Genomic DNA, 23,484 nt, shown 5'->3' with positions numbered 1-23,484 from the left:
GAGGGGCGTTGGGGCTGGGGGAAGGTAGCTGGGAAGGCGATAGGCAGATGCAGGTTGGGAGTGATGGTGATAGGCCACAGTGGAGGATGGAGTGGACAGGTTGGAATGAAAATGGACAGATGGGACAGTTCAAGAGGTCGGTGCCTAGTTGGAGGGTTGGACCTGCAATGAGGTGAGGGGAGGGGAGATAAGGAAACTGGTGAAATCGACATTGATGCTGTGTAGTTGGATGGTCCAAAGGTGGAAGATTGGGTGTACTTCCTCCAGGTGTCAGGTGGCTAGGATTTGGCGGTGAAGGAGGCCTTGTCCTTGGCGGAGTGGGAGTTGAAGTGGTCAGTCACAGGGCGGTGGGGTTGTTTGGTGCGTTTATCTCAGAGATGTTCTCGGAAATGTTCCACAAATTGGCATCCTGTCTACCCAATGTAAAGCAGAACACCTCAAGCACAACAGACACAGTAGATGAAATGTTTGGATGTGTGGAATTTAGAGGAGCCATCTCAAACCTGTAATAGACAGATCATGCTGACTGACTTAACTGAACTGTTTTTGTGAAGTAAAGCAAAAACTGGCTAAGGAACAATGGACATTGACACATTCTTAAAATCTAAATAAAGTATCACATTAAGGTTGGTTTAAAAACATTGTGGCTCATGAAATAGCAGGGTCAGCATTCACAAAAAAACGGATTCACCGATATAATCAGTGAGTCATGGAAAATTGTTCTGAGATTGGAGGACAGTAGACAATAGGATACCCTGAGGTTCACTGCTGGAGCCCACTGTTTTTTGATATACATAAACTGGATATTGAAATAGAGTAAACTTTTAAAATTTACTGCATGTTACCAAACTTGGAGGTATTGCTGAGAGTTAGAATGATACCATTATCTGTAACAGGACCTAGATAAGCTAGCAGAATGAGTGACAAGTGGAACGGGAAGGGAAGATGGTGGCATTGTCAGGCTAGTAATCCACAACCCAGGCTAAAATCTGGGGATATTGGGTTTGAATCCTACCATGATATACAATGTAAATCTGCTTGTTCAATGCTGACCATGAAACCACTGTCAAATGTTGTACAAAACACATGTCCTTTAGGGAAGGAAATCTGATGTCATTACCTGGTTTAGCTACATGTGGCTCCAGACCTGCAGCTCTTAACTGCCTTCTTAAATGAACTTCATTCAAGGACAATTTGGGATACACAACTAATATCCACATCTCATGCAAGAATAAACAAAACTTCATACAAGTTTGAGGTGATCCATTTTACACTCTAACAGGGCGTCACACCTAACCCATTATTTTTATTCTTAAACAGCCAGTGGACTACACTGCTTCAGTCAACATTCATTGCACATCTCTAACTGTCACTGAGATGGTAAGTCCCTTTGAATCAATACACTCATTGGAGGTGGCACAGTTTAGACAAACTCACAAGGGATAGGAAAAAAAAATGTATGTAATAATACAGATCGAAATGATGTGCAGGGAAACAGGGACCTGCAGGGTTCAAATGTATAGATTCTAGAAGCTACCAGAACTTTTGACAGTGTAACTAGGAAAACAAATGGAACTTTAGGCTTCAATAATTGAAGGACAAAAGCAGGGAGGTAATGCTGAACATTTATGAAGCTGTAGTTGGGTAACAATTAAACCATTTTATCCAGTTCTGATCACCACACTTTAGGCTGTTAGAGGCCATACCTGATGCAGATTTATCATAAGATGTTCAGGGAAAAGGGATTTTAGCCAGAAAATTAGATTGGTGAAGGTGGGCAAAGAGGACAGGGGAGATTTGACAGGTATACAAGATTATGGCAGACTTCGATAATGTAGGCAAAGAAAGGCTGTTCTTACTAGCAAGGATTAGGGGACAGGATTTAAAACACTGGGAAAGAGATTCAGCCGACATGTGAGGAAGAACATATTTTATGCAGTGTGGGGTGATGACCTGGATGTCTTTGCCCGTGAAGGTATTGAAAGTACAGATGATGAAAAATTTCAGAAAGAAAATTGAATGACTAATTGAAGAAAATAAATTTGCAATGGTATGGTGACAGTATCATGATAGACCTGGAGAATGCGACTGTATGGGCTGCAATACAAAGACATGGCATGGATTGAATGGTCCCTTTTCTGTGCTGTAATGGTATTATCTCCCATTCCTAGTCCCATGAAATGGAGCACCTCTCTCTCATATCACTCCTTGAGCCAAGTATCCACCTCCCTGATGTCCATACTACTTTGCATGCAGCTTGGGTAATAATCGTGGGACTGTTTTCAAATTTAGTTTCACATTCCTGGCACTCACACCTAACCTATTATTTTTATTCTTAAACAGCCTGTGGACTATACTGACTCTGTCAACATTCATTGGACATCCCTAATTGTTGCTGAGAAGGTGAAGATGAGTCTCTTTGAATCAATATATCCATTGGAGGTGGCGCAGTTTAGACAAACTCACAATGTTATTTGGGAAGATGTTCAAGGATTTTGACTCATCAAAAACAAAGGAATTGCAAAATAGTTCCAAGTCAGGAGGGTGTCTGTATTAGAGGGAAACTTGCTGGTGCTAGCCTTCCATAAATTTGCTGCCTTTGTTTAGATGGTAAATGTTGTGAGTTTAATATGTACAATCAAAGGAACTTTTTGAGTCTTTTGATTGAAAGATCAGCTATGATCTTATTGAATGGCAGAGCAGGCTCGGAGGGCTGGACAGCCTATTCCTGCTCCTAGTTCTTATGTTCTTATGATTGTAGTGTATCTTGGCAATGGTATACAATGCTGCTAGTGTGCTATTTTGGAAGAAGGAGTGAATATTAAAGGTGGTAAATGGAGTGGCAATCAAACAGGCTGTATTGTTCCAGTGGATTACAAGCTTGAGCGGTCTAAGAGCAAATAGAAGGTATTCTATCTCACCTCTAATTTCTACCTTCTAGATGATGCACAGGGTTTGGGGCATCAGGGAATTACTCACTGCAAGATTCCTAGTTGTTTTTGTAGCCACTGAGATTACCTGGCTGGTCCTACTTAATCTCTAGTCAATAGTAACCCCAGGATGTTATCAGTTGAAGATTAAGTGACGGTAATGCTATTGAATATAAAAGTGAGATGGTTAAATTGCCTCTCATTACAGATGATCAATATCTGGTGATTGTGTGGCATGAATACCACTGATCAATCAAACTCAGGATACTGTTTAGTTTGTTTTTATTCATTCATTGGATGTGGGTTGCTGACTGGGTCAGCATTAGTTGCTCATTCCTAGTTGCCATCTCCAGTTGTGATGATGAGCTACTTCTGGAACCACTACAACCTATTTAATGTAGGTATACTAACAATACCATGAGGGAAAGTGGTACAGAGGATATTGAGAGGATACTGACCCGTGAAACTGAAGGAATGGTGATATATTTCCAAGTCACACCAGTGGGTGGCTTCAAGGGCAACTTGTAGGCGATGGTGGTTTGATGGTGTTCCCATGAATCTGCTGCCCTCGTCCGTCTAGATGAATGATTGTAGGTTTGGAAGTGCTTTGTGGAGTTTGGTGTATTTCTGCAATGCATCTTGTAGAAAGTACATACTGCTACTGAGCATCAGTGGTGGAGGAATGTGGATCTGATACCAATCAGGCAAATTGCCTTGTCCTAAATGGTTAGAGACAAAAAAAACCTACAGATACTGGACTCTAAGGCAGACAAGCAGGAGGTGGAAGAACACAACAAGTCAGGCAGGATCAAGTGTTGGCAAAGTCAACATTTTGGGGATAACCCTTCTTCAGGAGGAGTCAAGCCTCTTGAGTGCTGTTGAAGCTGCACTCATCCGGTCATGGAGAGAATATTCCATCACAATTCCGATTTTGTCCAGTTGATGATATAAAGATTTGCTGATTTCAGTAAGATCAAATATGATTTGGCCAGAATGGACTGGGACCAGATGCTTTCAGGTATAACAATTCAGAAGGAATATGCAAAGTACAGCGCCAAAATATTTCAATAAAGAAAAAGGTTGGGACCATCAAATCCTATGAACGTTGGATATTAAGGGATGTACATTGAATTGGACTAAGAGAAGAAGGGAGGTTGGTGGTAGATGCTGGAGACCAGAGTTGAAAAGTGTGGTGCTGGAAAAACGCAGCAGGCCAGGCAGCATCCGAGGAGCAGGAGAATCGACGTTTTGGGCATAAGCCCTTCTTCAGGAATGAGGCTGGTGGGCTGAGATAAAAGGTGGTGGTGGTGTGTGGGGGGGGGGGGCACTGGGAATACAATAGGTGGAAGGAGGTGAGGGCCGGAGAGGTCGGGAAGAAGTAAATGCTATGGGCTCAAACAGCAGAGGCCTGAGAGGAGGGAGTTTAGATTGTGCAAAAGGGAAGTTAAAATGGAGATTAGAGAGCTAAAAGGGGACATTAAAGGATACTGGCAGATAAAATAAAGGTAAAACCTATGTTGCTTTACAGGTACATTAAGGGATAACAAAGGAAAGACTACGCCCAATAAGAACTGCAGCAATAATTTGTGGATGGAGCCAGAGAATGTAGATCGGGTTCTAAATGAAGACTTTGTGTTGGTGTTCACTTGATAAAATGGGTATAGAGATCAGAGAAAAGGTCTGTGACACGATTTAAGAAATTGGCATGTACAGGAAGGAGATTCTGAGCGGTCTGGAAGACTTAAAGGTAGATAAATGTCCGGGGCTGAATGACATGTATCCCAGGTTGTTGAGCGAGACAAGGAAGGAAATGGCAGCGTGACTGCAACTTTCGTAACTTCTCTCTGGCTACAGGAGATGTGCCAGAGGACTGGAGGACAACCAATGTGGTACCACTGTTCAAGAAGGGAACAAAAGATAAATCAGAAAACTACAAACCAGTCAGCCCAACCTTAGTGGTGAGGAAACTATTGGGAGCAATTCTGAGGGACAGAATTAATCTGCATTTGGAGAGTCAGGGATTAATCAAGAATAGTCAGAATGATTTTGTTAAGGGGAGACCATGTCTTACTATCTTGATTTAATTTTTCAAACTGCATGGGAGACCGATAGCAAAAGTAAAAGCCCTATAAATTCCATGGAAATTTGACAAATTGGATCCAGAATTGGCTGAGTGGCAGGGTGATGGTTGAGGGTGTTTTTCTGAGTTGAAGTCTGTGTCCATTGAGGTCCAACAGTGATCTGTGTTGGAGATGTTCCTGTTCATGATTTATATAGATGCTTTAGACTTGACTGCAAGAGGATTAATCAATAAGTTCTCAGACAATAGATAAACTGGTGTTATGGTAAATAGTGAGGAGTGTAGCCTTAGACTATAAGAGATGGGCTGATCAGATGGGTTGATCAGTTGCAAATGGAATTCACCTGGATAAATATGAAGTGATGAACTTGGGCAGGACAAACAAGGCAAGGCAAACTCAATGGCAGAACCCTGCAAAGCACTGAGGAACAGGGGAACCTTATTGTGCATAAACACCAGTCTCTTAAGGTATCAGGGCAAATGGATAAATTGGTTAAGAAGGGATATAGTATACTTACCGTTATTGGTCTAGGCATAGAGTTTAATAATAGGGAGGCTATGATGTTGGAAGGGAACTATATATGATGTTGGTTTGGCTGCAGCTAGAGTATTGTGTGCAGTTCTTGAATCCACATTCAAGGAAGGATGTGATAGCATCGGACAGGGTGCAGAGGAGATTTATTAGGATGTTGCCTGGGTGGCCGAATTTGAATTATTAACACAAATTGGAGAGACTGGGAATACTTTCTTTGGAGCAGCGGAAATTTAGACAGGATGATTGTGATATATAAAATTATGAGTGATATAGCAAAGTTGGACAGGCAAGAACTGTTCTCTTTGATGGACGGATCAATGACCGGGGGCATAGATTTAAGGGAAGGGGCAGTTGGTTTGGGGGAGATGTAGGTGGTTGGAGCCTGGAAGGATGGAAGAGGTAGAAACCCTCATAACATTAAAGAAGTATTTGGATGTGCACTTGTGATGCCAAGACATACAAGGCTCTGGGTGAAATGTTGAAAATAGGATTACAATAGTTAATTGTGGTTGTTTTTGACTGGCGCTGACATGGTGAACCAAAGGGCCTTTTTCTGTGCTGTAGATCTCTTTGACTCCTATCAATGTTGTTCTTTATAGTAGTATCTGCAACAGGTAAGGATGAGGTCAATTAGGTTTTTCTTTGTTAGTTGAAAAATGTGGCGCTGGAAAAGGTCAGGTCAGGCAGCATCCGCGGAGCAGGAGAATCGATGTTTCAAGCATAAGCCCTCATCAGGAATTGCGGAGGGGTGGGGGAGGTAACTGAGAGATAAATAGGAGGATGGGGTACGGGTGAGGTAGCTGCAAAACGATAGGTAAGATGCAGGTGGCGGGGTGATGTTGATAGGTCGGAGGAGATCGTGGACTGGATAGGTGGGAAGGAAGATGGACATGTTAGACAGTTTAAGAGGGCGGTGCCAAGTTGGAAGGTTGAATCTGGGATGAGGAGGGGGGGATGAAGAAACTGGTGAAGTCGACATTGATGCTGTGTGGTTGGAGAGTCTGAAGGCGGAAGATGAGGCGTTTTTCCTCCAGGCATTGGGTGGCTTGGGTTTGGTGGTGGAGGAGACCCAGGGCCTGCTGAGTGGGAGGGAGAGTTGAAGTGGTCGGCCACAGGGTGGTGTGATTGTTTCGTGCGTGCGTCCCTGAGACGTTCCCTGAAAAGTTGGACGAGTTGGCATCCTATCTCCACAACGTAGAGGACCGACATCAAGAGCAATGGACACAGTAGATGAGGTGTTTAGATGTGCAGGAAAGTTTCTGTCAGGCAAGGAAGGATCCTTTGGGGCCCTGGATGGAGGTGAGGTGGGGGGAGGTGTGGGCACAGGTTTTACACCTCTTGTGGCGGCAAGGGAAGATACCGGGAGTGGAGGGTGGGTTGGTGGGGGGGGATGTGAACCTAACGAGGGAGTCACGGAGGGAATGGTCTCCGCAGAATGCCGATAGGAATGGGGAGGGAAATATGTCTGGTGGTGGTGTCTGATTGTAGCTGAAATTGCAGTCCTCACCACCAGAGAAGGGACCCTCCAACCACAGAGTTTCAATGTCGACTTCACCAGTTTCCTCATTGCTCCTCCCCCCACCTCATCCCAGGGCCAATCTTCCAATTTGGCACCACCCTCGTGAACTGTCCTACTTGTCCACCTTCCTTCCCATCTATCCGGTCCACCATCCCCTCCTATCACAGTCACTCCCCACCTGCCTCTATCTATCGCCTTCCCAGCTACCTCACCCCCACCTCCACCCTATTTCTCTCACAGACCCCATCCCCCGCGCATTCCTGACGACGGGCTTATGCTTGAAATATTGATTCTCTTGCTCCTCGGATGCCACCTGACATGCTGTGCTTTTCCAGCGCCACACGTTTCAAGTCTGATCTCCAGCATCTACAGTCTTCAGTTTCTCCTTATTTTTTGTTAATTCCCTCACCATATGCAACAGACCCTTCTAGCAGCTTTGTTCAGCTATTATTTTTAGGTGTAGGCCAACTCATGCAGTAATGTCACAACCAAGATAACCTGAGTGATGACTGAAGTTCTCCTTGCCATTCTAAGTGCTTCTTCCTACAGTTGTCCAACATGGAGATGCACTGATTCATCATTGGGGTCCTGGAGAGGGGTGGTCACTAAGGTCAGCAGATGGTTCCTTTTCCAATGTCTCAAGTCTATGTCTCAAGTAAGGATAGCAAAGATGATTCTCGATAGGAATGAGAGAGGCAGGGTAGTTGTCAACTAGCCAAATATTGACTGGGATCACTACAGTACGAGTACTATAGATGAGTCAGTTTTTGTCCAGTGTTTGCAGGAGGGCTTCCTGACACTGTACGTAGACAGGCCAACAAGGGGCGAAGCCACTTTAGATTTAGTACTGGGTAACGAGCCTGGCCAGGTGTTAGATTTGGAAGTAGGTGAGCACTTTGGAGACAGCGATCACAATTCTGTCCGGTTTACTTTAGTGATGGAAAGGGATAGGTGTACTCCACCGAGCAAGAGTTACAGCTGAAGGAAGGGAAATTACGATGCAATTAGGAAAGATTTAGGAAGCATAGAATGGGGAAGGAAACTGCAGGGGATGAGCACATTAAAAATATGGAGCTTATTCAAGGAAGAGCTCCTGTGTGTCCTAGATAAGTATGTACCTGTCAGGCAGGGAGAGCGTGAGCCCTGGTTTACTATGGAAGTGGAATCCCTGGTCAAGAAGAAGAAGACGACTTATGTTAGGACAAAATGTGAAAACTCAGGGTGCTTGAGGGTTACAAGGAACTCAGAAAAGACCTAAAAAAAAAGTTCAGAAGAGCCAGGAGGAGACATGAGAAGTTGTTGGCGGATAGGATCAGGGTTAACCCTAAGGCTTTCCATAGGTGTGTCAGGAATAAAAGAATGATGAGAGTTAAATTAGGGCCAATCAAGGATAATAGTGGGAAGTTGTGTGTGGAGTCAGAGGAGTTGGGGGAAGCAGTAAATAAATATTTTTCGACAATGTTCACTATAGAAAATGAAAATGTTGGCGAGGAAGATACAGAGATACTTGCATCTCGACTAGAAGAGATTGAGGTTCACAAGGAAGAGGTATTAGAAATACTGCAGAGTGTGAAAATAGACAAGTCCCCTGGGCCGGATGGGATCTATCCTAGGATCCTCTGGGACATTGATCTTCAAATCATCATTGTCTACAGGAAAAGTGCCTGAGGACTGGAGGATAGCAAATGTGGTTCCCTTGTTCAAAAAGGGTAGTAGAGACAACCCTGGTAATTACAGACCAGTGAGTCTCACTTCAGTTGTTGGTAAAATGTTGGAAAAGGTTATAAGAGATAGGATTTATAACCATCTAGAAAATAATCTGAGGGGATCTAATTTGGCGGCGATCTGAGAAGAGCTTCGCATCGCAGCAGGTGCAGGATGGTCCTTTAACCCACCCAACCCAGGCCATCAGGATTTCTTGGGGCGTTGGTAAGATTGTGGAGCCCCGAGAAACATTTAAAAATTGACTTACCTGTATTTTCAGCTGTCCAGAAATGCCTAAAAAGGGAGGAGCATCTGAGGCTGGGCCTGCAGCTCAGCCTGCAGCAGCCTCGGAGCCGATTACTCTCCAGGACCCGGTGAACCAGCTCTCAAAATCTCGCGAGATGTTGGGGAAACAGATTGAAGAGAAGCTGGCTCCAGTCTCTCTCACGCTGCAGAAGCATGAGCAGCAGCTGGGAGACCTGGAGAAGAGGACAGATGAGGTGGAGCACAGGGTCACAGTGGTGGAAGCTGATGCCAGTTCATTCAAGGAAGAGATCCAAGCCCTGAAGACGCAGGTTCGCAATTTGCGTGACCAAGTGGATGATCTTGAAAACAGGGGCAGGAGAAAAAACATTTGGATCATCGGTCTGCCTGAGGGTAAGGAAGGTGAGCAGCCTGAGGAATTTGTTGAAGATTGGCTTCTGAAATTCCTTGACTTGGAGACTGGCATGAGAGGATTGAAGATAGAGAGGGCTCACTGGATCGCAGCACGGAGGTCGGGTCTGGGTCAATGCCCTCGTCCTTTCCTGGTGTGGTTCCATCATTACTGGGATAAGGAGAGAGTCATGGAGGCTTCCAGACTCCAGGGGAAGGATTCAAAGGCCCTAATTTACGAGGGGTCTAAGATCATGTTTTTTCAGGACTTTTCAGCGGTGTGGTCCAGAAACGAAAATTCAGTACTCCCTGAGATATCCGGCAGTGCAAGAGACATTGTGGACAAACTAACCTAATTTAAACAATTGTAGTATGTATAAATATTGTTGCTTGGGTATGCGTTTATCATTCTGTAAAAGAAATGGAGGAAATCCGGTTGGAGCTTTGTTTTTTTCCCCTTTTTTTCCTCTATTGATAATTATTTGGTTCAAACTATGTCTGGCGGTGGTTAAGATGTACATTTTAAATTTCTAAGTTAGGACATACCAAAGGATGGGTGGGGTATTTATTCCTCTTTTTTTTATAAAAGAATTTTTTTTTATTCAAATTGATATTCTATAGGGTGTTTATTCTTTTTAGCTTGTGCTTGCCATGCGGCTCTAGCTGGGAGAAGTGAAGGTTGTTGAGATGGTTAGATGCCTATTTATGGTCAAAATTACATGAGACCTCGCTGTATGCAGATGATGTTCTAATTTTCTTGACAAATCCAGCAGTCTTAGTGCCTTGCCTGATACAATGCATTCACGCGTTTGGCGCTTTTTCAGGGTATAAGATTAATTTTGCTAAATCAGAGGCTATGCCTATGGGTGGTCTTTAGATTAGATTAGATTACATTACATTACAGTGTGGAAACAGGCCCTTCGGCCCAACAAGTCCACACTGACCCGCCGAAGCGCAACTCACCCATACCGAACACTACGGGTAATTTAGCATGGCCAATTCACCTTACCTGCACATCTTTGGACTGTGGGAGGAAACCCACGCACACACGGGGAGAACGTGCAAACTCCACACAGTCGCCTGAGGCGGGAATTGAACCCGGGTCTCTGGCGCTGAGGTAGCAGTACTAACCACTGTGCCACCGAGCCGCCCATACGAAAGAGTTGGCCCTTGAGAGTGACTATAGATTCCCATTTAAGTGGTCACAGGGGGGTTTTGTGTATTTGGGCGTATTCATTACTCCAGTTCTGGATTGGCTGCTCAAAGCCAATTTTACTCAATTATTTGAAAAATTTAAACAAGATCTCCAAAGATGGGAGGCACTTCCAGTTTCATGGTTGGGTCGGATAGCGCTTATTAAGATGAATATTTTCCCTTGTTTGCTATACCCTATACGGATGCTCTCCCTGATTTTCAATAAACAAACACTCAGGAGACTGAACAGTTGGTTCAGCTCCTTTATCTGGCGCCGTAAACGGCCCCTTATTAAATTAGCCAAACTGCAGTTGCCTCACAGATTGGGGGGAGTAGACCTTCTGGACATTAAAACTTACCAATTAAGCTCGCTTTTGACCTACGTAAGTGATTGGGTTTGTGGAGACACTCTTTCAATATGGCTAGATATCGAAGTCTCCCAGGCAAGGTGCCCCCTTACCAGTTTGCTGTTTTTGGACAAGATGAGGACAGTTAGGGAATATTGCCATAACCCAATAGTCATCAATACTGTTAAAGCATGGAGGACAATTCGGCAAAACATCTTTGTTTACACCTTTAGTGGGTATGCCAAGTTTTCAACCAGGTATGATAGATTCAGGATTTAAATGTTGGGCAGCTAGGGGTATGTCTTGCATGGGTGATTTATTTGAGGGAGATGTAATGACGTCCTTCGATCAGTTAGTACGGAAGTACGAGTTACCTAATAGAGACCTCTTTCGCTTTTTTCAAGTTAGGGATTTTATTCAAAAAAAGACCATACTTTTGACTGATCCCTACAAATCTGACATAGAAAGAGGGGTACTAAGGGCTAAGAGTACACTCTCTGTCAATTCTCTATATCACCAATTGGGGGGTGCCACCTCAGATGAGTTGGGTCGACTCTGCAAGATGTGGGAAAGAGAGCTGGGTGTTGAAGTTTCTTCAGAGGCATGGGAGGATATTTGAGAGAATACAAGGAAGATATCAATTTGCAATTTACAGTTGAAGATTCTCCATAGGGTCCACTTAGCCCAGACCGTTTGTCAAAATTTAAACCAGGGGTATCTTCAGCATGTCCCAAGTGCAAGATCTGTATGGATACTCTTACCCATTGTCTTTGGTCTTGTGACAGGCTTCAAACATATTGGAGCGCTGTGGTGGGTGCAATGGAGAGGATTTTAGGTGTAGGGGTGGGGAAGGACTCTATTTTGCTCCTTTTGGGCCTACCCATTGTATTTCCTGCAGACTCGCATAAGGAAAAACTTTTCAATATTCTTACATTCTGTGCAAGGAAGAATATCTTGCTAGGTTGGATATCAGAAAACCCCCCAGGCCTGTCGGGTTGGCGGAAGATTGTTATGGAGCATATTCCCCTGGATAGTTTTAGATTACTTTACATTCTTCTCACAAATCTTCTCACAAATATGGTACACCACAAAACTGAGAATTTTTACAAGACATGGCAACCCTTTTTGAAATACCTGGACACAGATTTATCTGCCACACTAACAAGGGCTTTTATATAGCCGTGACGATTGTGATTCATGAGTCCAATATCCAGGGAATACTGGATGTATGAGTGTTTTGTTTGGCTGGGCTGAGCTATTACTATTTATTTGTTGTTAGGTATTTATTTAGTTAGTTAAATAGCTAGTTTAGGTTTTTTTTAAGTTTATACTTCTCTATATATGTTTATACATTCGTATAGGAGGGTGGGCTGAGGAATTTTTTTTATTATTTGAGTTTAGCTTTGTACTGTTTTGAATTGCATTGTTTTGTATTTGTTGTAATATTTAAAAATCTATTTTTTCTTAATAAAAATATATTATTAAAAAAAAGAAAAGAATAATCTGATCAGGGACAGTCAGCACGGTTTTGTAAAGGGTAGGTAAACGAAATCGTTTGTAAACGAATCTTATTGACTTTTTTTGACAAAGTGACCAAACAGGTAGATGAGAGTAAACCGGTTGATGTGGTGTATATGGATTTCAGCAAGGCATTCAATAAGGTTCCCCACAGTAGGCTATTACAAAATGCGGAGGAATGGGATTGTGGGAGACAAAGCAGTTTGGATCAGTAATTGGCTTGCTGAAAGAAAACAGAGGGTTGTAGTTGATGGAACATGTTCATCTTGGTGTCCAGTTACTAGCGGCGTACCGCAAGGGTCGGTTGTTGGGTCCACTGCTGTTCGTCATTTTTATAAATCACCTGGATGAGGGCTTAGAAGGGTGGGTTAGTAAAGTTGTGGACGACACTAAGGTTGGTGGAGTTGTGGATAGTGACGAAGGATGTAGTAGGTTGCAGAGAGTCATAGGATGCAGAGCTGGGCTGAGAGGTGGCAAATGGAGTTTAATGTGGACAAGTGTGAGGTGATACACTTTGGACGGAGTAATCGGAATGCAAAGTACTGGGCTAATGTTCAGATTCTTGGGAGTGCAGATGAGCAGAGAGATCTCGGTGTCCATGTACACAGATCCCTGAAAGTTGCCACCCAGATTGACAGGGTTGTTAAGAAGGCATACAGTGTTTTGGCCTTTATTAATAGAGGGATTGAGTTCCGGAACCAGGAGGTTATGCTGCAGCTGTACAAAGCTCTGGTACGGCCACATTTGGAGTATTGTGTACAGTTCTGGTCACCGCATTATAAGAAGGATGTGGAAGCTTTGGAAAGAGTGCAGAGGAGATTTACTAGGATGTTGCCTGGTATGGAAGGAATGTCTTACGAGGAAAGGGTGAGGGCCTTGAGGCTGTTCTCGTTAGACAGAAGGAGGTTGAGAGGTGACTTAATCGAGACATAAAAATAATCAGAGGGTTAGATAGGGTGGAAAGGGAGAGCCTTTTTCCAAGTATGGGAATGGCAAACACGAGGGGACACAACTTTAAAGTGAGGGGAGATATGTATAAGACAGACGTCAGAGGTAGTTTCTTTACTCAGAGTATGGAATGCTTTGCCCCAACGGTGGTAGATTCGCCAAGTTTAAGTGAATTTAAGTTGTCATTAGACAGGCATATGGACGTACATAGAATAGTGTATGTGGGATGGGCTTCAGATTAGTATGACAGGGCGGCGCAACTTTGAGGGCCGAAGGGCCTGTACTGCGCTGCAATGTTCTATATGTAAATGCCTTAAGACTCAGTGTTGATGAGGCCTAAGGCAACTCTCTCCGAACTATATCCCAGTCAGATCCCAGTCTGTCCAATAGGACAAAACAGAGATAGTGATGGTGATTAGAGGACGACTTTGTCAACCTGTTAGTTGTTTGGACAGATCTAATTTTGGCACAAGTGCCACATGCTAGTAAATGGGACTTGGAAGAGTCTAGTTTGTACTTGTTGTTTTCCAGTGTCTGGAGTATTTCTTTTGTAGTGGTTTGATAAAACTGAGCAGCTCATTGGGTCATTTCAAAGGGGGAATCTAAGAGTTAACCACATTGCTGTGTGTCTGGAGTTACATATAAGCTAGACAAGGTAAAAAAGCAATTTCCCTACCCTATAGAGCATCAGTGAAGCAGATGGGTTTTTGCAACAAGAGATGATGGTTGATTGTCAGTTGTAAATCAACAAGAGGACAACATGGTCTACAAAGTCAAGCCATAATTGCCCTGTTTGTCCTATATGCAGCTTGAGAGAGTGCATATCACCCATTTACTATTCTGCAACCATGATCAGAACATAGGTGTGATTGTATAAAACATTTCCCAGGTGAGGACTGGATGGCAGGCAGTGGGGAAACTAGTGTGTCAAGTGGGCCAGCAGCTCTCTATGCTTAAACTTTCTTGAGAGTGAGTGGCATCATTCAATTTCTAGCCAATTTATTCTTTAAATGGCTTCAGGGCAGCCAGTATTGGTCAGGATGAATTCCCCACCAATTCTTTGGGTGAGGGGAGAGAGACTCCACAATCGGATAAGTCTTGACCCATACTTGGGGAGGTGATGGTCTAGTGGCATTGTTGTGAGACTATTAATCCAGACATGCAAGTAGTGTTCTGGCGACCTTGTTCAAATCCCACCAAAGCAGATGATTGAATTTGAATTCAACCTGGAATTAAGAGTCTAATGATGACTATGAAACTGGTGCCAATTTTCAAATGTTCATTATTATCCTTTAGGGAAGCAAAATGTTTTCCTTACCTGGTTTCTTACATGTGACTCCAGATCCACAGCAATGTGGCTGACTCCTAACTGACCTCTGAGTGATGGACAATAAATGCTGCCCTATGCAGTGACATCCACATCCTATGAACTAATTGAAAATAAAATTGTATTGTCTGTACAGTCCTGAGTGCATCCAGATAATCTACAGTGAACATATTTCTGTAAAACAGCAGACATTAAATAAAAATCAAGGATGAGCAAAGACTGACAACACTGAAGGAAAATAAGATATCAAGTCACCTTATCAACTAGTTTTAAATTTACACCTGATGTGAGGATCATGTCAGCAATCACGTGCCTGCCATTCTCTGCTGCGATGTGAAGTGCTGTTTGCTGTCTCTGTGGGAAAATCATTTGCAACTTATTAAAACAAATCATTACAAACCATCCCTTCACAAAAATGTAAATGTTGTGGAAATCATAGCAGCATTACCCGTCCCATGCAGAGTATTCCTCACAGGGAATGTAACCACCACTCTTCTTTACACTAACCAGAATCTTTGAATTGGAATTCGGCAAAGGATTAAAAATGAGGATGCTGCATAGGATTAATGTCAGGATAGAAGTCAATCCAGAAGCCCAGGTCTAATCCTCCAGAGGAAGGAGTTCGAATCCCAGCACAGCAATTAGAGAATTAATTAAATCAGAAAAAAAGACTGTTCATCTCATTAATACTAACCACCAAACTACCAGATTGTTGCAAAAACCCAACTGATTCACAAATGACCTCCAGGGAATGAAATTGGCTGTCTTGCCTAGTCTGCCCGACATGTAGCTCCAGATGGACAGTAATGCGGTTGACTCCAAAATGGCATAGTAAGAAAAGTCAAATGAGAATAAAATTGAAATGAGCACCTAGCTTCCAACAAGGCACCAAAAACAATAAAAACACAACAAAAACATATCTTCTGTTCAAGAAGGGAAACTGGGATAATCCAAGAAATTATAGTTTCCTGTGTAATCCAGGAAATTTTTGAGGAGAAAGTGAGGTCTGCAGATGCTGGAGATCAGAGCTGAAAATGTGTTGCTGGAAAAGCGCAGCAGGTCAGGCAGCATCCAGGGAACAGAAGAATCGACGTTTCGGGCAGAAGCCGAAGAAGGGATTATGCCCGAAACGTCGATTCTCCTGTTCCCTGGATGCTGCCTGACCTGCTGCGCTTTTCCAGCAACACATTTTCAGCTCTAATCCAGGAAATTATCTATCAGTGGTTGGGAAGCTATTGTAGAGAATTCTTAGGGATTGGATTTATGCCCATTTGGAAAAGCATGGCTTAATTAGGGACAGTTAACGTGGCTTTGTGTGGGGCATTTCCTCATTTCCCCGCCCCCAACCTTACCCTAGTTCCAACCTTCCAGCTCAGGACCGTCCTCATGATCTGTCTCATTTGTCCATCTTCCTTCTCACCTATCTGCTACATCCTCCCCTCCAACCTATCAGCTTTATCCCCACTTCCATCCTCCTATTGTAGTCTCACCCCCCCAAGGCTCCCAGCCTCATTCTTGATGAAGAGCTTTTGCCCGAAACGTCGATTTTCTGCTCCTCGGATGCTGCCTGACCTGTTGTGCATTTCCAGCACCACTCTCTTGACTCTAATCTCCAACATCTGCAGTATTCACTTTTGCCTTTGTGTGGGGCATGTCAAATCTTACCAATTTGATTGATCACTCTCATCACCTCCTCAAGAAAAACCACAAGCGCAGAGCAGTGAACGCAGTTTACATTTATTTTAATAAGGCTTTTGACGAAGTCCCTCATTGTAGATTCACTGAGAAGATCCAGATGCATGGGATCCATGGCTGCTTGGATTCAGAATTGGCTTATCTATAGAAGTCAGAGGTTGGGGCGGAAGGGTGTTTTTCTGGCTGGAGACCCATGACCAATGGTGTTCCACAGGAACCTTTGTTGTTTGTGACTTATATAAATGACTTGGAAGAAAATGTGGATGGGTGGTTTAGTAAGTTTTCAGATAACACAAAGATCGGTGGAGTTGTGATAGTGTAGAAGGTCGTCAAAGGATACAGCAGTATATAAATATGTTGCAGATATAGGTGGAGAAATGGCAGATGGAGTCCCTGCCAAGATTCGAATCCAGCAACAGTGAGGGACATCAATATAGTTTTCAAGTCGGATTGTACGTGGCTTGGAGAAAAAATTGTGGTAGTGATCCGAGGCATCTGCTGCCCTTGTCCTTATACATGGTAAAGGTTACAGGCTTGGAAGATGCTGTTGAAGGTGCAATGCTAAGCTGCTTGAATGCATCTTGTGAAAGCTGCCACTACTGAGAGGAGAGAGTGCAAATTTAGAATGATGAATGGGGCATTTGTTAGCTGGCTTGCTTTATGTTGAATGGCATTGCGATTCTTAAGTGTTCTTGGAGTGGCACCTATTTATTTAATAGAGAGTGTTCCATTGCACGTTTTTTTCTTGTGCCTTATAAATTGTGGAAAGACTGTCTGGAATCAGAAGATGATTTGCTTGCTGAAGATTTCCCATTGCCTAATGTGCTCCTGTCACCATGTATTTGTGTAGCTGGTCCAGTTTAGTTTCTGATCAACGGTGACACCATGAGGTTGGAATGATGATAAAATCAAATGTTGAGGAGAAGTGGTTATATTTTATCTTGTTCATGATGATGATTGCCTGGCACTTGTGTGGCATAAATATTAGGAGAAAAGTGAGGACTGCAGATGCTGGAGATCAGAGTCAAGTGTGTGGTGCTGGAAAAATACAACAGGTCAGGCAGCATCGAAGGAGCAGGAGAATCAACGTTTTGGGCATAAGCCCTTCATCAGGAATCTTGGTTGCTGTCCAAAATGTATATGCTGGTAATAGACTGCTTCAGTGCCTGAGGAATAGTGAATGGTATTAAACACTGCAATGTCAAGCGTTCATTTTCTGACCTTTGTGGGCAGGAGCATAATTGAAACAATTGAAGATACTGGATTAATGACACTACCCTGGTGAATTTCTTCAACAACATCATGGGCATTGGCTTCTCGGAAGCCTACTACCTTTGTTTCAATATATGCACTCCAACCTTTGGAGCTAATGAAGGTTTGGAGCCTAAAAGAGAGATTGCAACTTGGCTGTCAGTCAGAGAGAGTGGGAACTTACCTATAAAATTGCGATTTGCAGAGCAGTACACAGGGACAAACAGAATTTGAGGAATTCCTCCTTCAATCACAGGTTCACTCTTTCCTTGTTGATCCTCTAAGGGCAGAAACTGTAATTGGCAAGGAGGTAAGTGTTGGAGGACGACAGCTTTGGAGGGGAAAGCCTGTGGCTGGATATTGAGGAGTATTTATTCTGGTTGGTCCTGCTGCCACCACGTAGGAAGCTTCTCCGCTGCACTGTTGCAAATTGGTTTTCAACTGACAGTTGGACATCGAAAGCAAGAAGCAACAAACAGGAAGAATGGGGAGTCTCGGGCAAATCTTTGAAGTACCGAGCCCAAAGGCAATCCGGGAGAGCCATTGCCCAAGCTTCATGTCTGTCTGAACTGGGCTGTCACTGGCCCTCTTTGATTTGATTTGGTTTGTTACTGTCACATTATTACACTAGGTACAGTAAAAAGTTTTGTTTTGTGTAATGTACAGGCAGATCATACCATACAAGGTCCATTAGGGTAATAGAACAGAGTGAAAAATGAAATGTTATGGCTGCAGAGAAGATACACAAAGAGTGAAATCGGCATTAAATTTAAAATTTGAGAAGTGCATTCAGAGATCTAATAACAGTGGGAAAGAAGCTGTTCTTGAATCAGTTGAAACATGTTTAAGCTTTTGTATTTTATGCCTGATGAAAAAGATTAATAACTGGGTCTTTGATGATGTTGGCTGCCTTCCTGAGGCAGCGAGAAATGTAGATGGAGTCAGTGGATGAAAGGTTGGCTTGAGTTGCTGCTGACCCCGTCCTGTGACTGGTGCATCCAGAGGGATAATTCTGATGTGATAGTCATTACATTTCCATACAAACCACATCTCTGAATACTCAAAATAAAAGAGGATAATTGAGTTTCACTTGACTTCCTAGGGATCTAGGTGATGCCAGGAGCTGGTGTCTGATTAATGGTGTGAACATTCGCCCCTCATTTTCTGCTGAGCTCCTCAGGTTGTCACCTTGTTTTATGAACTTGGCAATTTCCCCATCCTGAAATGCCAGTCTCATGTCTCAGCAACTTTGCTGGCAGGATTCGCAATTAGAAGCTCCAACAGCTCCTCTCAGCATCACTGAAGGTACTGTTCCATTAGACCAACAGTGAATTGAAGAAGGCATGACCATCCCGTCTTTCATATGGTCCCTCAATATCAGTGATAGCTCTAATGGCCAAGTGGTGGAATCATATGAACAAAATCAAGAATAGGCCACTTGACCCTTTGAGTCATTCGGTACGAAATGACTTCTGAGTTTAACCTCAACTCTACATTCCTGGCGATCTTTCACCCCCATTTGTCATCAGGAACCTACCACTGCCTCATACGTATTTTAAGATCCTGCACCTGTTGCTTTTATGTGGAGGGGAATTCCAAAATTCTCAACACTCAGAGAAAATCTTTCTCATCATCTCTTTCTAAAATGGACATCTCTTTGTTTTTAAACTATGACCCTAGTTCTAGATTCTCCCACAAGAGGAAGCATCCTTTCCACATTCACCAGGTCATGTTCCATCAGGATTGTCCATGTTTCAATTAAGTTATCTCCAAATCTTCTAAATTAAAGAAATTACAGGCCTTGAGCTCAGTTATATTGTTAATGCCTTTTTGCTCATGTATCATTTGAAAAGTGACAATCTCCATTTGGCTGAAAAGATGTTGGTAAACGTGAAAGGGTTCAGAACAGGATGTTGCCAGGACTGGAGCGTTTGAACTTTAGGGGAGAAGTTAAATAGGTGTGGAGCGTTGGAGGCTGAGGGATGACTTGGTAGGTTTATGAAATCATGAGGGATATGGATAGGGTGAATCATCAAGGTCTTTTTCCCAAGGTAGGGGAGTCCAAAACTAAAGGGCATAGGTATAAGGTGAAAGGGGAAAGATTTAAAAGAGACCTGTAGGGCAACTTTTTCATGAAGAAGGTAGTGTATGTATATGGAACAAGCTTTCAGGGGAGGTGGTAGAGGCTGGTACAATGATGATATTTAAAAGGCATCTGTATGGGTATATGAATAGGAAGTGTTTAGAGAGATGTGGGCTAAATGCTGGCAAATGGGACTGGATCAATTTAGTTTATCTGGTCAGCATGGACGAGTTGGACCAAAGGGTCTGTTTCTATACTGTAAAGCTCTGTGACTCCAAAGACTATGAGCGGTGATGGCACATTGACTCCAGATTCCACAACATTTTACAGCATTAGGTCAAAAGCAGGAAAATAAATCTCTTGTTCATTACCACTTCCCTTCCTCAGCTGATGAATCAGTACATTGCCATATTCTGCAATGTTTAGAAAAACCACTGATGGTTGAAAAAGCACAGGTGTACACTGGGTGGTGGAACATATTGACCTTCACTAATAGTCATAGAAGCATAGAATCCCTACAGTGTGGAAGTAGGCCATTTGGCCCATTGAGTGTACACTGATCATTGATCATAGAACATAGAACACTACAGCAGAGTAGAGACCCTTTCTGCCTTCAAAGTTGTGCCTGTCTTTTATCCTACTCTAAGATCAGACTAACCTACATAACCTTCATTGTACTGACTTCCATTTGACTATCCAAGAGTTGCTTAAATGTCCCTGAAGTATCTGACTCTACTACCACTGCCGGCAGTGCATTCCACACACCCACCACTCTCTCTGCCTCTGACATTTCCCCTAAATCTTCCACCAATTACCTTAAAACTATGCCTGTCAAGATGGACATTTCTGCCATGGGAAAATGTCGGTCTATCCACTCTATCTATGCCTCTCAACATCCTGTACATCACAATCAAATCACCTCTCATCCTTCTTCACTCTACTGAGAACAGCCCTAGTTCCCTCAACCTTTCTTCATAAGACATGTCATTGGCAAACTTACTAACCCATCCTTCCACTTCTTCATCCAAGTCACTAATAAAGATCACAAAGAGCAAAGGTCCCAGAACTGATTCCTGCGGAACATCACTGGTCACCGAGCTCTAGGCTCAGAGCAGCATCCGACCCAGACTCACCACCTTATCCTATCACTGCATTTTCCATGGCTAATCTACCTAGCCTACACATCTTTGGTCAGTGGGTGGAAACTGGAGCACCCGGAGGAAACCTACAGAGACATTGGGAGAATGTGCAAACTCCACACAGACAGTTGCCCAAGGCTGGAATTGAATCCGATCCCTGGAGGATCAATAGTAGATTAATAAGAGCACCACTGACCTGTCTTGGTCTGTGATAGGTAATAAGAGAATAAACAAGAGGGAAAAATCCTACTTGACCTCATCCTCTCAAATGTACTTTGATAGTATTGGTCGACCAAGCATTATACAGCCTCAGACAAAATGCTTGTTTTTAGATTAAGATAATGCCCATCCTATCACCATGTAAATGTGATACAGTCACAACACAACTTTGCACCATCACTGGTTCAAGACCAGTGTAGGGGAGTATGCCAGGAGATTAATAAATAGAAGAAACAACTTGTGATAGTGCTAAAAGACCCCATGACAACGAATTAGATCAAACTTTTGCCATATTTTATTGCAAATGGCAATAGGTAATCAAACAAATAGGGAGAAGGAGGCTACGAAGATATTTCCATCCACAATGATGGTGTACTCCAGCACATCAGAGAATAAAGGTAAGGCACACACAAGCATCTTCAGACAGAAACTTTGAGTTCTTTGTTTATATTATCTGCCTCCTGTAATGTCCAGCATCACAGAAACCAGTCTGCAGAATGTAAGATTCACATAATATGACATCTTCTTTCTAAGTATGTCAATGGTTTGATCAACACTTGCTACACATCCAGCTGAGCTTAAGATTTGCATCCAGGAGCCCTAGTAAAAGTTAGTCAATAGAAATTAGGGTAAAAGTCTCCACTGGTGGGAGTCATAGAGATGTACAGCACGGAAACAGACTCTTGGGTCCAACTCCTAACCTAATCTAGTTCCACTTGCCAGCGCTTGGCCCATATCCCTCTAAATCATTCTTATTCATATACCCGTCCAGATACCTTTTAAATATTGCAATTGTACCAGCCTTCACCACTTCCTCTGGCAGCTCATTCTATACAAACACCACCTTCTGCATGAAAATGTTGCTCTTTAGGTCCCTTTTAAATCTTTCCCCTCTCACCCTAAATCCATGCCCTCTAGCTCCGGATTCCCCCACCCCAGGGAGAAAAAAAATCCTTGTCTATTTACCCTCTCCATGCCCCTCATTATTTTATAAACCTCTATAAGGTCACCTCTCAGTCTACGAAGCTCCACGAAAAACAGCCCTACCCTATTCGGCCTTTCCCTATAGCTCAAACCCTGGCAACATCCTTGTAAATCTTTTGTGAATCCTTTCAAGTTTCACAACATCCTTCCGATAGGAGGGAGACAGAATTGCACATAATATTCCAAAGGTGGTTTAATCAATGTCCTGTATAGCTGCAACATGACTTCCCAACTCCTGTACTCAATGCTCTGATCAAAAAAGGAAAGCAAAGTAAATGCCTTCTTCACTATCCTATGTACCTGACACTCCACTTTCAAGGAGCTATAAACCAGCACTCCAATGTCTCTTTGTTCAGCAACACACCCCAGGGCCTTAACATTAAGTGTATAACTCTGCTAAGATTTGCTTTTCCAAAATGCGAGACCTCACATTTATCTAAATTAAACTCCATCTACCACTCCTCAGCACATTGACCCATCTGATCAAGAACCCATTGTACTCTGAGGTAACTTTCTTCACTGTCCACTACACCTCCAATTTTGGTGTCGTCTGCAAACCTACTAACTCCACCTATGTTGACATGTAAATAATTCATATAAATGACGAAAAGCAGTGAATCCTTGTGGCACATCAGGTCACAAGCCTCCAGTTTGAAAAGCAACCCTCCACCACCACCCTTTACTCTACTTTTGAGCCAGTTCTGTATCCGAATGTCTAGTTCTCCCTGTATTCCATCTAACCTTGCTAACAGGTCTATCATGAGGAACCTTGTCAAATGCCTTACTGAAGTCCATACGGATCACATCCACTACTCTGCCCTCATCAAAGTTTTGTTACTTATTCAGAAAACCCAATCATTCACCCTACCTCTCTGAAGAGCCTCACCCAGACCCAATCCATATTCTTGTAACCTCTCATTCACCATAATTAATCCACATAGCCTGTATATCCCAGGACACTACAGGGCACTTTAGAACATAGAACATAGAACAATACAGCACAGAACAGGCCCTTTGCCCCTCGATGTTGCGCCGACCTATGAACTATTCTCAGCTCGTCCCCCTACACTATCCCAAAATCATCCATGTGCTTATCTAAGGATTGTTTAAATCTCCCTAATGTGGCTGAGTTGACTACATTAGCAGGTAATGCATTCCACGCTCTTACCACCCTCTGCGTAAAGAACCTGCCTCTGACATCTGTCATAAATCTATCACCCCTCAATTTGTAGTTATGCCCCCTCATACACGCTGACGTCATCATCCCAGGAAAAAGACTTTCACTGTCTACCCTATCTAATCCTCTGATCATTTTGTATGTCTCTATCAAATCCCCTCTTAGCTTTCTGCTTGCCAA

The 23,484-nt window shown here is 43.1% G+C and overlaps 1 protein-coding gene across 9 annotated transcripts in view; it reads right to left on the bottom strand.

Annotated features, from left to right (window-relative positions):
• The window catches only part of ankdd1a (ankyrin repeat and death domain containing 1A), a 294,535-nt gene that overhangs the window by 105,885 nt on the left and 165,166 nt on the right, over positions 1–23,484 (bottom strand). For 8 of the 9 annotated variants that reach the window (XR_006309520.1, XM_043677682.1, XM_043677679.1 and 5 more), the window contains one exon: positions 15,012–15,110. The exons of the other annotated variant lie outside the window; for it this stretch is intronic. Coding sequence is in view for 7 of the 8 variants with exons in the window: in XM_043677682.1 (XP_043533617.1) it covers positions 15,012–15,110 (99 nt within the window). In the remaining variant the exon portion in view is untranslated. The remainder of the gene's footprint in view (positions 1–15,011; positions 15,111–23,484) is intronic. 9 annotated transcript variants of the gene reach the window in all.

Source organism: Chiloscyllium plagiosum, chromosome 36 (assembly GCF_004010195.1).
Source record: "Chiloscyllium plagiosum isolate BGI_BamShark_2017 chromosome 36, ASM401019v2, whole genome shotgun sequence".
NCBI classification, from domain to species: domain Eukaryota; kingdom Metazoa; phylum Chordata; class Chondrichthyes; order Orectolobiformes; family Hemiscylliidae; genus Chiloscyllium; species Chiloscyllium plagiosum.
Note: the sequence above shows the minus strand (reverse complement) of the source record. Positions and strands in the feature narration are given on the sequence as shown.